The 15,977-nt window shown below is 45.9% G+C and overlaps 1 protein-coding gene across 48 annotated transcripts in view; it reads left to right on the forward strand.

Moving 5' to 3' along the window:
• The window catches only part of TCF7L2 (transcription factor 7 like 2), a 218,447-nt gene that overhangs the window by 177,604 nt on the left and 24,866 nt on the right, over window positions 1-15,977 (forward strand). For all 48 annotated transcript variants that reach the window (XM_024253459.3, XM_024253461.3, XM_024253446.3 and 45 more), the window contains one exon: window positions 14,348-14,480. In XM_024253459.3, coding sequence (XP_024109227.1) covers window positions 14,348-14,480 — 133 coding nt within the window. The remainder of the gene's footprint in view (window positions 1-14,347; window positions 14,481-15,977) is intronic.

Raw genomic sequence — 15,977 nt, forward strand, 5'->3', positions numbered from 1 at the left:
CCCTGGGCGGCATCTGGGCGCAGGCAGCATGCCCGCGAGCCGGCAGCAGGAAGGACAGCGCCGCAACCCTCTCTAGATGGTAAGCGCGGCCGGCGGCGGGCGGGCGGGCAGGCGGTGCGCGGTGGCCGGCCCGCTGCATCCCGCGCGCCTGCCCTGCTGCGTCCACGGCTGTCCAGTCCGCATGCATGTTCTCAGCCTTTGCCATGTTCGCTGTCACTTTGCAGTAACTTTCAGGTTGATGTACCTTGACTGGTAAGCTGCCGGGTGGATGCAGTAGATTTATTTTTTTTCAGCCCCCCTTAAAAAAAAAAAACGAAAAAGAGAAATTGACTATACCTCCCCCCACCCTGAATTTCTGCTTGTGACTTTAAAAACATGCTTTATTATTATTAACTTGGAAGTGAATACGGAGGGGTTTCGGATTTTTTTTTTTTTTCCGCCCACCAAGTTAAAGACACCAATGCTCCACCCTCCTCGCTCCCCTCCTCCCCATCCCCAAATATTTTCGTAAAGAATCAGCATTTTGCTACTTTTCGTCCATCCATTCCTCCAAGACCCATTTCCCCTTCCTCCCTTCTTGAACCTCTTTATTTAAAACAAAACAAAACTTTGCTGATGCTGCAGATGCGGACCGTGGGATGTAAATGAGCAGTTCCTCCCGCCTCCTTACTTCATTCCTCCTGCACATGATTGTAATTTCATGCTAAAAGAAAAGGAAGCTTGCGTTTTTGTTTTGTTGTTGTTGTTTTGTTTTGTTTTGGGGAAGTGTTTTCTTGTTGTTGCTGTCTTTTTTTTTAAACACTACAGAACTTTGCAGCACTTGATCACCTTTTGATTTTTTTGTGGGAATGTTCTAAGCGTGGTGTACTTCTGACAAACTGGGGGCACCCTGGGGATGAATTTAGAATAGTGCGATGGGATGGGCAAATATCCGGAAAGAGTTTCTGAGGAGCAGTTTTTAGTTTGAAGAAATTCAAGAAATTTCCCTTTACTTTTTAAGGAAGAGGGGGGTCTGTCTAGCATGAGTTAGCTTATGTTGCTGCTTCCTTTTTTTTTTTTCATTTCTCGGTCTTTTGAGAAAGCTAGAAAATAAATTCTTAGGTAAAGTTGCCCATCCTGTTTGCCGTACTTTATAAGTTATTGTTGCTGAATGATTGGGAGCTGTCCATCAGCGGCAGAGAACTTGCAGTTTACTTAAGAAATTGCGTGTGTGACAAAAGCAGCTGCCAGGAGTGTGGTGGTCCGCGTGAATAGAGGGAGGGAAGGCAATTAGGGGGCTGTGTGGTTGGGGCTTTTTACTTGTCAAAGTGGAGGCTCATTGCTTTTGTTACCACTATGTAAAGGGAATGGCAGGGTTTTGTTTTGGTATTAAGGGCCTTAAAGATTGCTGCCTGACACTTACACAGGAAGGCCAGATAAGTCCAGAAAGAGAGGCCACGGAGCAGTATTTTAAAAAAGAAGAAAAGAAGAAAATGAAGAATTCCCACTTTTTTGTTATATTTAAGCCCTCCTAGCCCTTGTTTTTGTTGATTTTTTTGGCGGGGAGTGGCGAGGGTGATTAACTTGTCCCGTGTATTAACAGATTGTTTAAAGACCTACATCATGAAAACAGTCTTGTGGGTTTGGAGATAAACAGATGGGCAATCAGTTCAGTAAATTAAAAACATCTCCACCTTAGGTGTCCTGCCGTCAGAAGAAACCAAATCTTTGCCACTGGTCTTGCTTCAAGCCACACAAGTCCAGGATCCCATGTGGCAGCAGGGGTGTTTTCTTACCTGCATGTAAATCGGAGTTGTGTGTTTGCTTTTGAAGAGGGTGAAATGGCTTAACACTTGGGGTGGGAAAAAGACCGGAAAAGCGTTCTGGATGAGTTTTGTCCCCTGCAACTTTTTCTGTCTGTAATCCCTCCGTGAGCAGCCACCCTCCCACACTCCCCTCCTTCATGTAAAAGAGGACGATTTCTGGCCTGTGATGTCTGAGTGTCTCAACTCAAGTTAAGTTAAACCCACACAAATGTACCCGGCCCTGGATCCCATAAGAGCCCCAGGAAAAGTAAGTCGGGTTTGTGGAATTCAACTGTAGCCTTTGCATCCCTCTGCCATTTCCCTTCCTTCTCTCTCTCTGTCTCTCTCCCTATTCATGGAGAAAGCTCACAAAACTCAACAGTCCAAAAAGTGAGTTAGCATTCTGACTGTTGGAATACTAGCGAGCCCAGAAAGCTTCGTTTCTTCTGCTTCCAGGGAGGTCAGTTGAAAATCTTTCAGGCACATTCTGTTACTCTGGAAGGAAGAGAGGGTGTATACAGGGCAGGCAAGGCCCTGCAAAGTGTCACTTCCGTGTCACTGTGACAAGAAAATATCCTTTCCTCCTCCCTCCCCTCTCCCATCGCAGCCCTCTCCCTAAGAAATTTGTTTTGAGGGATTTGACAATCTTGCAGATAAAGTGCCTGCCTCCTGCACTCGGTTGATCATTTTCCCTCATGGCTGACCGTAATTTCTTTGCTACTCTTAGCGGCAGCTCTGTCCCTGCTGCCCAAGGTAACGGGTGAGGGAGGGGACTTTGCTGAGGTGCCCTGAGCTGGCTGGGGAACATGGACCTTCCCCCTTCCTTCACGGATTCTGTAGTGGCAAAGATTAGAAAGTAGAAGGAGTTTTTAAATTTTTTTAAAAAAATTAAATCTGCAACCAGCTGAACTCTAGATTATTAGTGGACTTTTTTGTTTTTTATTTTAAGATTTTTTAAGGGATGTGTGTGCAGGGGGAAGGATTAACAAAATAATTCTAGGCAATATGAGTGACGACTTTGAGCATTTTGAGCCTACTTGGCCAGGAATCTGGAGCCATTTCGATCTTTTTAGATGCTTTTTTTCAGTTCTTTAAGTGAAAGGTTTAAAGGGAGGGGAAGCTGGGAGGAAAAAGAAAAGTGAGAAAAGCAGAAAGGGAGGAGGAAAAAAAACTGGCCCAGTCCCATCTCGAAGGTACAGAGAAAGTTTTTTTTAGAGGTGGAGAGAGGGAAAACCAAGGCTGTTATGTACCCTAGGGATACAATTTTAGTGGGAATGGAAGATTTGAGTGGTAAGGGAGGCGCAGTGGCCTCCGGGGTCTCTCTGTTCCAGCAGTTGGGCGGTTGGCACCTCAATTTGAATTGCTGGGTGAGTAGTGGGGTGTGTGGTGTGTGTATGGGGTGTGTGTATGGGGGGATGTGTGTATGTTCGTGTCCATGCTTATGGTATTGACCATTAAACCTATGCTTTTCCCCCCCCCCTTAATTTAGATCATGGGAAGGAAAAAACAAAACAAGAATAAATGGTCAACTCAAGCTATGCCCTTTCTTTGAGTCCTTTTCACAGCAGTTTTTTGGGGAGGGGGAGAAAGGGTTAAAAAAAGATGGGGAGGAGAGAAGTCTGACTTTCATCACAGTCCTTACACTTCTATGGTAAGGCAGACCCTGTTCCCCAAGTACGGCTGAGCTGGAATCTGGGAAGGGGTGGTACGGCTTGGAATTTCTTCTAACAAATAATTGTTTTCTTCACCCACCAGGGTGGGCTCCATCAGAAGAGAGAGAAGGAAAAATGACATTGCCTCATAGAGGAGCATACTTTAAAAGCTTGAAAGTTTTGAGTGATAAGGCTTTAACAGCAGGGCTGTGTAAACTGTGTATTTTGGTTTCATATTTAATGCTAACTTTCTGTTGCTCCGTCTTTAGTTGTCAATCTCCAGATTTAGATGCTGGCTTTTTAGGGCTATGGTCTTGCTTGTGGTGTGTTTTGTAAACTTAATATAAAATGTGTTTTGGAAACCCGAGCAAGAGCCTGATGACAGCTCATTGTGCTGTTAATGATTAGGGAGAAGGCACTTTTGCAATATGAATTTGGGATTTAGGATCCATTATACTCTCTTCAACTGTGTGGTGATATCTTTTTTTTAAAATTATTATTTTTTTTTTTTTATTTTTTTTTGAGACGGAGTTTCACTCTTATTACCCAGGCTGGAGTGCAATGGCGAGATCTCGGCTCACTGCAACCTCCACCTCCCGGGTTCAAGCAATTCCCCTGCCTCAGCCTCCTGAGTAGCTGGTATTACAGGCACCCACCACCACGCCCAGCTAATTTTTGTATTTTTAGTAGAGACGGGGTTTCACCACATTGGCCAGGCTAGTCTTGAACTCCTGACCTCAGGTGATCCGCCCGTCTCGGTCTCCAAAAGTGCTGGGATTACAGGCGTGAGCCACCGTGCCTGGCTGGAGTGATTATCTTTTGCCACAAGCTGTAAGGGCATTCTCTTGAATTTGGAGGCAATTCCTTAATTACTTTTATTATTTGTGGTGTTATTGTATGACCAAACAGAAATAATCTGCAGTGGTCGATAAGCTCTTCGATCCAATTTTGGGGTGAGAAGGAATGAAATATACCATAGACTTATGTTTATATTTTCAACATCGTGAATTAAATTCTGTGCGTCAAATTAAAACACAAGATCGTAGATAGTTTTCTAGTTGAGCGTAAAATAACGATGGGTGTAAATCTTGGTTTTCCTTTCTAGCTGTGTGCAACTTTTTGGTTCAATCTAGGATTGTGTAAACTGTCAGGAATGGTGGTGAAGAGAGTGGAGGCTGTGTTGCAAATGTGTACGTTGTGTTACTGCAAATATCACACCCAGTACAGTCTCCCATGTTGAGGTTCTAGACCCTAGTTTACTCAAATTACCTGCGTTACTTAATAGTGGTCCTGTTGGCTTTGGTGAGAGTAAACCACTATTCTTGATGTCTTATGAGAAGGGAGTTCCTTTGAAAACGTAAATTCCCGACTCCAGTGATACAGATATTATGATCTCTGTATTGTCACAACAGGCTGCTGCATCGGCATTTTCTGGAAGCAGCAGAGCCTGAAACCTTGTATTCTTAGGGAAACCTCCCCTTTGTGGTTTGGGGTTGTTGGGGGCCTGGCTGAGCTGTGTAATAGAATTCTTTCCTTCTGCAATATTTTGGAATGTGATGAAATCCTGACATGCCCTCCAGATTACATACTTCTGCACACATTTGAGGATTTTTGAAAAAATTCAACTTTGCCTGGGTCACTCCCTCGTTACCTTAAACTTGCAACACATCAGCTGGAGATCAGAGGGAGCAGCAATTGTGTTTGCCCTCCTCGTCCCATGGTGACTCTGTGTCATTTTCACGCGTGTTATTTATTCTGGCTGTAGATGCCCGTTAAAGGATGCCCATGTTTGGGATACTAACAAGGCAGGATAGAACGGAACAATGGCAGTTCTGCCTTTGTGTTCGTCTTCCTTTCTGTCGGTCTTTGCTGAATCACAGGGTTTGAGCATTTGTGTTTGTTGAACCACATGAGTGGAAATGTTTGTTCTTCCTCTTGGCTTAACTCCTCTTTTTCTAGGGAGAAAATTTACCTGATCGGTGAAGGAAACAGCTGTTTCTTGAGCTTTTCTCAGACTCCATGGAGTAGGCATGATTTTCAAATGCAGATTGAGATTCGAAAGTTAGGCACAGGATATACAAGAAAAACAAAAGACCTTTTTATGCAGCTGTTCCCTGTAAATAAATTAGAAAGTTGGTGTCAGATTTTGTTCACTATTTCTTTCTTTAATTCCCCAGGATGTAATAACCATTATGCTCTTAAAATTTACTCTAAATCAAAATTGGTGATTTCCTTTCCATTATATTTAGGAATCCCTAGATTTGGGGTTGTTGTGTTTGGTGGCGAGGGGGTGGTCTGGAAATCATTATTATTTGTTAAAAGTTGTTTTGAATTTGAGCTTTTGGGTTTCTTCATTTGGGATAGGTTCGATTTATTTCTGGCTCAATTTTGAAGATCTGCTCTCCTAGAAACAGCTGTACTCTCTTACCCAATTCCCAAACATTCTCTGCAAACTCGGGCACTTAACAAGATTGATTATGTTAACGCTAATCATTTAATACCCAAGTAGTAGAGAAATATTTGGCGGGAGGGTGGAGGTTGCAAATTCCTGGGAAATTACTTAGGGGTGAAGTGGCTGGTTCTTCATCCCTGAGACCTGGTGGAGGATTAGGACAGAGGGCCCCGTTGTGCCTGTCGCACTCCCTCACTGACCTCCAGGTTGAGAATTTTGTGACGCTGCTGGAGGGAGGCAGAGGCAGGCAGGAAGAAAACCCTGGAAACTCGCTGATCAGGGGCGAGCCTGGACCGGGTGGGCTAAGACGTAAGCTTGCAAGTGTTTTAAAGGTTGGCTGGGGGAGGCACAATGGGATGCTTTCTTTTTAATTGGAAAATAAATGAGAATGAGTGGAAATAAATTATGTTTAATGAACTTAACTGGAAGTAATTGTTCAAGAGCCTGTGAATGCACAGCTTTGCTGGGTTGGGCCTTGGCTGCGGTTTTCACAAAGCCAAGCAGCTGGTGCACATCTTTATTTTCCAGGTTCGAATGTTCCTTTATTCCTCCATCTCAACACCTTCTTTATTTTCCAGGTACAAATGTTCCTCTATTCCTCCATCGTAACACCTTCTTTATTTTCCAGGTTCGAGTGTTCCTCTATTCCTCCATTCCAACACCTCCAGCCTACCCACCACCTCTCACCCCCCAGCCCTTCCATCCTCCTTTTGAGGATTGAGAAAAGGTCTTTAAGAAGAGCTGAGCTTGGTCCTCTAGACCCTTCATGTTTGGCAGTCTGTTTGGTGTGTTACCAGCTGGGTGGTTATAATATAGAAAGGGCCACCCCAAGAAAGTCCAAGGACTTGAAGTGATTGAGTTAGTTCTAGGTATTTGCATGTGTGTGAGAGAATTTGGATGAAAACTGGCTGCACGTTTCTCCTCTCCCTGCTTGCTCTGTTCAGTCATTTCCCAGCAAGAAGAATTTTAATGCCTGTGTGAATCCATGAGAAACTATGAGTCGGCAAAATTTCACAGACGGCAGAGAGAATCGTCTCTCTTCCTCTTCTTGCTGTCTAAATGGATTTGATTCCAGAGAGGGAGAGAGAAATAAAAGCCAGCTATTGATAATTTACAAAACAAATAAGCAGCACCCTTCCTGGGAGGCTCTCAGGGGTTGGAGACGCTCTAACTCTGCAGCCTGCGGGGGTAGGTTCTGCAGCAGCCCAGCCAGAGGATGCAGACTGTGTACTGCGGCTGGCAGGGTGGGCTTTGCTTTTCTGCATCTCACAGGCAGATCTCTTTTCTCTTACCACCTTGTTTCTCCAAGTAAAACTCGAACCCTGTGAAACCTTCTGTCTTTTATTATTTCCAAACAGGCAGTGCTATAGCTATCAATAGAAGTCTTGTCCAGGGAAACAATCCACCATTAGCTGGGAACAAGGCCTTAGACAGAAAGGAGCAACATTCAACTAAGAAAGGACCCTGTCCACGGCGCTGGATGGGTCCTGGCTAGCTGCGAGGGGAGAGGGGCACGGGCCAGGGTAAAATGCTCTGAGGAAGCCCACCCATTTGGGGCCACGGGAGGAAGTCATGACTGCTGTTTTTATTCTGTGTATATATAAGAGGTTTGCAGGATGCAAAAGCAAGTGTTGGCCTGCTGGGTTGGGAGGGGACTGTCCATGCAGGCCTAGGCCTAGGTTGCGCTGGCTGTGTCTCCTGTGGCCATCCCACCAGCAGAAATAGTTGCTAACTGCTGGGGTCATAGGCTGTTGGGGACAGGAGGGTTACCTTAACTGACTGTTCACCACCCTCACAGGCTGGAAAAACAGGACTAGTTGAGTTGCCAAAGGGTAGTTGATGGATAAGAAACAGTCCTTCCTTCATTGTGTCCCCAACCTGTCCTCTTCCCCAACTTGCCACATCTTCAGTGATGTGAAACTTTTATTAACGTTTTAGCAGTTGCCATTGGTCTTGCTGTAGCCATAGTAAACGGCATCTGGAAAAATGCATAGAGGTGGACAATAAACCCAGTTTTTAAATGTAAACTTGGAGTGAATGGTGTCCCTTCCTGATGCTGATTTCAGCCCCTGGGAGGGCTGGTAAGTGAAGACCCCCAAAGACCTTCCATGCCCACCCTGAGGAGGGGAAAAGGCTGACAAATGCTCCTCTGTTGCTTTAGTTTTATTGTGCGGAGCTCCTAAAGGCACTTTCTGGCCCCATTTTGCTACTGCAGAAAGAGGCAGCAATAGGGGCGTATTGAAGAGGAGAGCCAAGGGAGACACCAGGGCCAGCAATGGCTCTATTTGTTTTCAGTGTCTGTTGATTAATAGGTTGCGGAGGTGAATGGCAAGCTTTCATTCCCTCTAGGTTGCCCACAGTTATAGAGGCTTGTGGGGTCGGGGTGAGAGGGGGACTAAGCAGAGGGATCTTAGAAGTGCCTTAATCAATCTTTCACTTGCCAAGTTCCAAATGAGGAACAGCGTCTGGATGGGTGTGTGGGCGCTTGGCGATGAGGGTGGCATGGCCAAGTTGCAGAGCGCTATGCTTAAGGGTTCTTGAAAGGTCAAAGGTCAGCCACAGGGGCGCCTCCCCCTCCCCATTCCCCCTCACTGTAGTCCTTGAATACGATGAATACTTTGGGTGGAAGGGCTTTGTGTGCCTTGAGGGCTGTTAAAGGACCTTTTCTTTATGATTTAACTATTCAATGCTCAAAACCCATGGAGCCTAAGGAACCAGACAGAGGAAAGCTTGGCTTTGCCAAAGAGCGATTTCTCCAGGTAGAAAGCATAAAGCCCTGAATGATTTAAAGTCAGATGAGGATTTTGGTTCCTTTTAAATAGATACTGTTTACTTCATTTAATGGTTTGGTTTTTTAGTGGACTTTTTCTTTAGTTTCTTGTCAGCCCAGAACTGACCACATAAAGTGTTTTTATCATCTGAATCCTGCTGGGCCGAGATACTGCATGTTTGTATTTGAGAAGCAGAAACATCCTATTAAATGTCTTTACCCCTTCCATCCCCAGTCTTCCCATAATCAGCCAAATGTGTAAAAATCCCTGCTAAAAATACTCAATGCCCTGTGACGTTGTGGCTAAGGCAGGGAACACTGAGCTCCTCCTAATTTGGGGTTTAGGGGCAATATTTGCTGAAAATGGTCTAGGATGCAGTGATTGGTAGGTGGGAGTTTGAGGACAAATCCCACCGAGAGTCCTGAAGCAGCTGTATCCAATGGGAAGGTTGGCCAGGGCTGATCTCATTGGGTGCATCTCACTAGATGAACACAGCATTCAACCCCATCCCAGTAATGCCAGTTTCTGCAGACTGGGAGAGTGTAGAAGTGGGGTGGTGGAGGCAGGCAGGTGAGGCTGCAAAGCTTAGAAACACCACTCTCTCAAGGCATGTAATCTGGAAAAAAAAAAGTCTTTACCTACTGCGTGGAACTGATAACAAATGCCGACTACTTCATAGGCTCGTTGTGAGGATTTCCTAGAATAAAGCATGTTATGCATTCAGCACAGAGACACACAGACACAGAGCCCAAGGCACCATTAAACGGCGGCCACCCTGAGCTGTGCTGGTGTGGATGGTAGTGCTTCGGGGGTAGCAGCTGGTCAGTCCCCATCCTACCCTCATTTCATCTAGAAAAGGTGTTCTAAGCTGATGGTGGTGGTGTGACTTCGGCAGCTGTGGTATAACAGTTTTGAAATTATGTGAGTTATTCGTATGTGAGTGTTTGCTGTTTTTGTGGCTCGGAGAGTCCTTTGTCATCATGTTTTCAGAGTTCAGTACAGCAACGTAGGCTCTTCACACAGCTCTCCTTGACCATCACTGCCGTGACCTTGAACATTGGTTTGCTGTCACTGGCTATAATGATTTTGTATCCCCATGTAGTTTTGAAGATGTATTTAGATGAAATAGTTCCCGAAAAGGCCTTACGTTGAGCTGTTTCCGTTGCACACTGGGCTCTGTTTATGAAGAGATAAAAGTGGGAGGGAATAAGTACTGCAGGCTAATGAGCCCACCAGCACCCCCAGCATGGATAGTTGCTGCTAATTTAGTTGCCATGAGTACATTTCTGGAAGGTTGTCTATGTTGCAACCAAGTTACTTTTCATATCTAAATTTTCTTAGGGTGGTGCGGTTTTGAACACAGTTCTTAAAGACCTCGTTAGAGAAGTGGGAGGTGTTCAAAGAGAAGGAGAACTGTCCAAGGGGCATCTTTCTATTTGGATTCTTTTGTGTTTCATTTATGACAGCTCTTACTTGAAGGCCCTTGCCCTGATCTGGAAGGGACCATGATCATCTCCACCTGCCTTTTTTTTTTTTCTTTAACTTTCAGCTCCTCTGTGGCAATCTCATTTATTGGCATAGTAAAGTGATGACTTTTCTCACAAGAGATATTAAAATATATGGATTAATTAAATACCACATTTTGAAGAAGGGTATGTGCCTGAGGAGAGTGCCACTAATCATCTAGAATGATCTTGCCCCATAAACAAACATCCTTACCTTTGAAATCAGGAGTGTAATCGTGGCTGTGTTATCCCCCCTGCTCCGTGAATTAAATCAGAAGAGGCTAGAGGGATAGTGAACTGCGTCATCATTAGTATTCATCAGATTGCATTTTCAAAGCATCTTTGTATTGCACGTTTAGCTTGTGCCTGTCACTTTGCTAAATACTTTATGTGCAAGTTCTCATTCAGTTTTCACAACCCTGCGAGGTAGACACGATTCTCATCCAGAGTTGACAGAGACAGAAAGGAAGTCTTGAGAGAGGTCGCACAGCCAACCTGGTGAGGAAGGATTAAAACTCGGGTCTTCCTTGAATTCAGTTCTTGAATCACTGTATGTAATGCCAGTTGCCCCTAAAACCCTTTTAAAGGCACAGTTGTGATGGAGGTAGTGTCTGCAAGGGTATTGAACTGGATGGTCCAGAAGGACCACTAAGCTCTGTTCTGTGATTCTAAGGAAACTACATTTAAAGAGCACCGCCGTTTACTTGAAGTTAATCTGTGATTGGCTTTGTCTTTCCCTTTGAATGCTTGCAGTTGCAATTTGGTGGTTCTTCTGCAGTTTAGGAGAATGTGCTCTGCATTCCACAGACTGGGCACTTGGGAGGACACAAAGTTCTAGAAGACATAGTCCTTGTCCCTAAGGAACTTAGGTATAGTGGGACCAAGAAGAGTGCACACACCCCCCCAGCAATGAGCATCGTGTGATGTAGGAAGAAAGGCTTCTGGGGTCTGAGGCCGGAGAGACATAGGCATTTGCAAGAAGAAAATCCTTCCATCATAGAGGATTCCAGGTAGAGGCAGGTTGGATGGAGTGGCAATTAGTCCCTGGTTTTGGCAGGTATGACTACAGAGTTCTCATCTCTTGCAAGGGAACCCATGAGCTTGGACAGAGAGGAAGTTCTATTCTTTCACAGGGACCTGCCTGGCATGCAGTTGAGGTTGGAAGGGAGTGAGGCTAGTCCTAGTACAGGTCCCATTTTTTTCCCCTAAAGCCAGGCAGCACCTAAAACTTCCAGTTCCCTACCACCCCCTCCACCCCACCCCCACCCCCATCATATAGTTTTGACTGAACAGGAAAAAACTAGTTGGCTAGGCTCAGGTGTGCAAAATAATACTGGGAGAGGTGTTGGTAGCCAGAACACAGGGCTCCACCTTTTGTTGGAATCGCCTTCATATGTATATCTAAGAAGATGGAGACTTAATTTTTAAATCTCACACTCAGTTAACTCCATTATTGCCCAAACGCTATCTTCCTCTTTTATTGTAAAGTAGAGAAAGAGGGTTTTCCCCACGTCTCCCCTTAGTTCTGCTTAGAAGATGGCTGTGGGATTTCTGCTTCTTTACTGTAGACAGATCGTGTCATTTGGACAGCTTCTTCCTAACAATAAAAATAACAATAATAAACCACTGTAATAGATAATAAATAACAAACTTAGCATGTGCTAGGTTCTGTGCTAAGCCTTTTCCTGGGTTCCTTAAGAACTAGGACTTGATTCATGATCAGAACCCATGGCTCTTTACCTTTGTGCTTGCCTGTGTGTGTGTGTGTGGTCCTCATGGCTGAACACAAGAACCACCCACAACACCCAGCAAGCAGGCCCAAGATGCTTGGGTCCTGAGCCCAGACCCACTGTGAATGAATCAGGGCCTACTGAGAGATTTCCTAGGATTGGGGAATCTGAATGGGTGAAAAGCATTCTGGGAGATGCTTGACTTGGGGCTGACTGCTGCTGGTTCTGATGCTCACCACTAGCCCTTTCTCCTTCCATGTGCTGCTTCTCATGGCTGACGGTGGTCCTGGCTCCCGTGGCACTTGATCAGTCCTTCCACCCCTTAGTAATCATCTTCCCTTCTCTGGGCTATGAATGGTTCTCCCCACTCGCCCTGGTGTTTTCCAACACTCACTTTAAACTGTCCGGAGCTGGTCTGCTTTCTTTCACGTCAGCGGGTATGTATCTTTCCAACCAAAGAGAAAACTTCTCGAAGGCAGCAGCAGTCATTTGCCTTGCCTCCTAACGGTCTCCACTTTGTCCGTGTCTGTCTCTTTTCCTCCCTTCCTCTCCTTTTCCCTTTTCCTTCTCCACCTCAGCACACAGTGGGAGCTTCCTTGTTCCTTATTTCTCAAGTTGTCCTGAGCAGATCTTCCTCTTAAGGAATCCTTAGTGCCTGTCCATGAGGTGCCAGCACTGGCCGTGGGCAGCAGCCCTTCACCCTGGCCATGGCTGCCCCGCCCTTCATGGCTGCCCCTTTTATGGAAGTGTTGCTGGTTTCCAAAGCTCCGTCTGCTTTGGTGGCTTTTAACTTACTTGCTTTGATGCAAAATTGGTGGCACATAACACAAAGCTCCTGTAAGCAACCTGCTAGCCGCTTTCTCCAAGAGTCCAGTTATACATAGGAATTGGTAAACCAGGCTGTTGGAAACGTTGACTTCTTTTTCTGTAGTTTTTTTCTGGGGCATCTAGAGAGAAGGCCTTATTTTTCTTTCCACACATAACCACAAAAAAGTTAAAAGCACTTTTTAAAAGATGCTTTCCCCTCAATTACCTGTGGTAAGAAATGCTGTTCTTATATTACATTCCTTCCTCACCCACTTAAAAAAAAAAAAAAAAAAAAAAGGACAAGAGAAATAGTAAAGAGAACTAACTACTTAGTGATCCCTGAACTCAACAGGCGCTAGTGGGCAGCACTAGAACCTTCCTTCTTTTCTTTTAATGCAATTCCTTTTCCTTGATGTTAATGCAAGTTGTGCCTTCCTAAAAGTAATAAAAGGAAATGAAGACACGTTCTGAAATGAAACTTGACTCTAATCCATTCATCATCTAATACTTGCCTCTTTATCTCCGCTGGTACCTAATCTGGTTAAATGTCCCTGTTGTAGGATTTTAGTGAAAATCCTCTATGGGGAATAGGGTTTTTTGCAATTGGATTACTCTCAGTAAATGGCCCAGTAGTTTGCTTGTTTCAGCTTAATTTTTTCTTTGTGATCTTGCTGGGCTAAGTTATAGCACAGCGTAGTGGAGTGGGGAGGGGTGGACTGAGCGGGAGGTGGGGGAAAGAGGAGGAGAATAATTTGGGAAAGCCTGGGCATGGCAACTAGAAACATTTTTAAAATGCTTTTCTTCCCCCCACGCTGCCCTCTTCTCTCCACTGACCCACCCTTCCCAAACACAAAAATGCCTGTACTTTGTTTTCTAGAACTGCCCATTTCTAAAATGCATACCTTTTATTAGCCCAATTCATCATCATCCAGTTAATGTATTAGCGTTCCCGGATGACTTTCTAATGAAATTCCTAATGAATCAGGGCTGCTGTAATCTGCATAAAATATGCAGGTGCTTGCCAGGCAGTTTAGAGCTTTCTGGTAAAGTTGACACTCCCACCCAAACCATGAGTGGGGTTTTGCATCCATGCTGTCTGTGAAGGATTGTAGCATGCCGGCTGTTTCTAAGGGCAGAGGGGGTAGGAGCTGTTGGGGGGAGGGTGGCTAAGGAGGCTGGCTGGGTGGGATTTGGGCCCTGCCGGTTTCTTGTAAGTGGTGGTTTTCCTAGGTGGTCCCCTGTGCAGCCTGCCTGCCTCCTGGAGGTGGGGCCTTGGGGTAGGAGGTCCCCACAACATGCGGAAACGCAGTAGGCATGGGAGATTGAAGTCCCCACTTGTGACTCACCTGCCAATGGGAAGAGTGCAGACTCTTGGGCTCCACAATGGGGTAGGGATTGAGAAGGTATTTTAAAGGCCAGGCTTAGTGGGGAAATAAAAACTAAAGCAGACCCACCCAGAGAGCTGTCTTACAACTATCTATTATTTTCACATGGACTGGGGGGAGTGTGGGATGGGCAGACTTTAGTGCATCTTAGAAAATCCAGGTGAGAGGCTGTGGCCAGGGGAACCCACGGGCCCAGTGCTCTGAAGTCCTGGGCTGCTGGCACCGGCTTGACGGTGTCTTTCTCTGTTCTCCTCCCCACAGTCGAACAAAGTGCCAGTGGTGCAGCACCCTCACCATGTCCACCCCCTCACGCCTCTTATCACGTACAGCAATGAACACTTCACGCCGGGAAACCCACCTCCACACTTACCAGCCGACGTAGACCCCAAAACAGGTAGGCTGTGGGCTTGGGAGCCAAGGTAGAGCGCTGGTCCTGGGGTTCTGGGGGAACCTTTGAGGCCTCCACAGGAACCCCAGGGGTGGAGCAGTAGGGGACTTGGGGGGAACGGTGGTGGGGGGCCCCCTGTTGCTTTTCTGGGTGTTGAAAAGGAAGCTCTTTGGGGTGGTTGAGGCCTGGTGTGGCAGTGGTTTTCCACTCCCTTTGGAGAAGTTCATTTGCCGTGTTAAAGATCTCTTTATGGCTTCCAGTACCCCTGAAGGGGCTGTCTTGGGAACCCGGCTGTGAGTCCTCAGTATGTTTCAGGAGTGGCTTTTAACTCTAAGAGCCTCAGGCAGACGTGGATGCAGGAATCATATTGAAGGCATTTCTTGGGTTCCTCCTCAGCTTCCTGGGAAGATGAGACAGCATGGCTTTCCAAGCCTCGGCTTCCTCGCTGGCTAAGAGGCTCCAGTCACTACTTGACAATGACTTGTTGGTACAGCCTCAAAAAGCCACATCACTGGATTCTGCATTTTCTTTGCTAATTTATTTAGGTTCGTTTTCCCCTACAATATTCTAGGTATTGTTGAACCCATTTTACAGATGTGAATACTGAAGCCCAGGCAGGTTGCTTCATTTCTTCATAGAACAACCAATGGGTGTCTGAGAGAAGTTGTCATGCTTTTCAACATCTTTTTGTTGTTGTTGTTGTTGTTTTTAAACAGTCTTGCTCTGTCATCCAGGCTGGAGTGCCGTGGCACGATTTTGGCTCCCTGCAACCTCTGCCTCCCAGTTTTAAACAATTCTCCTGCCTGAGCCTCCCAAGTAGCTGGAACTACAGGCATGTGCCACCATACCCAGCTAATTTTTGTATTTTTAGGAGAGACGGGGTTTCACCATGTTGGCCAGGCTGGTCTCGAACTCCTGATCGCTTCAGCTTCCCAAAGTGCTAGGATTACAGGCATGAGCCACCACACCCAGCCCAGCATCCCCTTTTTATCCCAGTTGTTCATTGACTGCTTTTTTCCCAAAGGGGAGAGGAAAAGAAGGTGGAGTTACTTGTAGCTCTCCTCCAACAAGATCTAAATCAGGCAGGCAGCCCCAGCTCCTGGTGGGGTGGTCTTGGGAGAACAGGTAAGGTTAGTGTGTGTCTTTCAGGTACCCAGTGTGTTGGTAGGAGTTCCCCTTCCCAGCTCAATAATTGGAAGGATGGGTTTAAAGTGGTGATCGCACATCACTTTGTTAGAGGGGATTGGTAGTGTTGGGGTAGGTAGGCTGCCTGGTTAGGCGGCCTTCACTGCCTCTGAACGAAGCCACACATGAGCTGGGTTTTACTGGTCTCTGAGCCCCTTTGTGCTGGTGCAGGACTGAGCCTGGTGCTTGGATGCCTGGCGGCCTCCTCCAGCCGGCCCCAGGCTCCACCAGTGAATGGCAGCGTCAACGTCTCATTTAAATAATGGTAGTACAGGGAATAGCTTTTAAATGGTTATCGTAAAACATATGATTAACGTC

This window comes from Pongo abelii, chromosome 8 (assembly GCF_028885655.2).
Source record: "Pongo abelii isolate AG06213 chromosome 8, NHGRI_mPonAbe1-v2.0_pri, whole genome shotgun sequence".
Classification (NCBI taxonomy): domain Eukaryota; kingdom Metazoa; phylum Chordata; class Mammalia; order Primates; family Hominidae; genus Pongo; species Pongo abelii.